General features: G+C 61.7%; 1 protein-coding gene across 1 annotated transcript in view; it reads left to right on the top strand.

The window, feature by feature from the left end:
• The first annotated feature begins 615 nt into the window (after positions 1-615).
• Positions 616-1142, top strand: part of LOC115280990 (forkhead box protein L1-like) — a 1216-nt gene continuing 689 nt past the window's right edge. The window contains exon 1 of the mRNA XM_029926170.1: positions 616-1142. Within this exon, the coding sequence (XP_029782030.1) occupies positions 616-1142 (527 nt within the window).

The following is a 1142-nucleotide window of genomic DNA, read 5'->3' as shown; positions in this document are numbered from 1 at the left end:
CAGCGGCAAAACTCACCCCTGAGCCCCCCGCCCGTCTCCACCTCTCCTTCCTGGCCCAGCAGACCCTGCTCGGAGCCACGGCGGTCTACATCCTGCCTCACTGACTGTGTGTGCTTACAGCGTCAACGGGTGGACGTGATATTTCAAACATCAGATCAGTGCGTTTATATATTGGGTGCCCGGAAATTTTTCCAAATAAACACAGCTTGATTCAACTTGGGTGGGCGGACTTATCAACAGACTAATTCTATAAACAAATGAAGGAATAGCCCCGAAACGGATTGGCTGGTATCAAAAAGACACGTGGAGGGAAAAGCTTGGAGTTTTTCAGCAATGAAATTTTAATTAATGTGGGTGGGCTGAGCGCACAACGACTGTTTATCATAGACAATTTATTTTCCAGCGCTAAGTCAACATATAATAGCAAACTTACAACAATTATTTAACATTTTTAAAGCCATGAAGGGACAGAGCACGGAGCGGCCAGGGAGAGCGGCGGACCGGCAGGCAGTGGCACCGCGGGCGCCTGGGGAGGGCCCTTGCGGCGCGGGGCGCAGTCCCTGAGCCCCGGGGTCGCCTGCGTCTTGGGGCGCGCAGCGCCGGCTCCCGCTCGCCATGAGCCACCTCTTCGGCCCCCGGCTGCCGGCGCTGGCCGCCTCGCCCATGCTCTATCTGTATGGCCCCGAGAGACCCGCGCTGCCTCTGGCCTTCGCCCCCGCGGCCGCGCTGGCCGCCCCGGGCCGGGCAGAGCCCCCCCAGAAGCCGCCCTACAGCTACATCGCCCTCATCGCCATGGCGATCCAGGACGCGCCGGAGCAGAGGGTCACCCTGAACGGCATCTACCAGTTCATCATGGATCGCTTCCCCTTCTACCACGACAACCGGCAGGGCTGGCAGAACAGCATCCGCCACAACCTCTCGCTCAACGACTGCTTCGTCAAGGTGCCCCGCGAGAAGGGACGGCCAGGCAAGGGCAGCTACTGGACGCTGGACCCGCGCTGCCTGGACATGTTCGAGAATGGCAACTACCGGCGCCGGAAGAGGAAGCCCAAGCCGGGCCCCGGGGCCCCCGAGGCCAAGCGGGCCCGCGCGGAGACGCACGAGCGCGGCGCAGAGGCGCAGCCCGGGCCGGGAAGCGGGGC

Source organism: Suricata suricatta, chromosome 16 (assembly GCF_006229205.1).
Source record: "Suricata suricatta isolate VVHF042 chromosome 16, meerkat_22Aug2017_6uvM2_HiC, whole genome shotgun sequence".
Taxonomy (NCBI): Eukaryota; Metazoa; Chordata; class Mammalia; order Carnivora; family Herpestidae; genus Suricata; species Suricata suricatta.
Note: the sequence above shows the minus strand (reverse complement) of the source record. Positions and strands in the feature narration are given on the sequence as shown.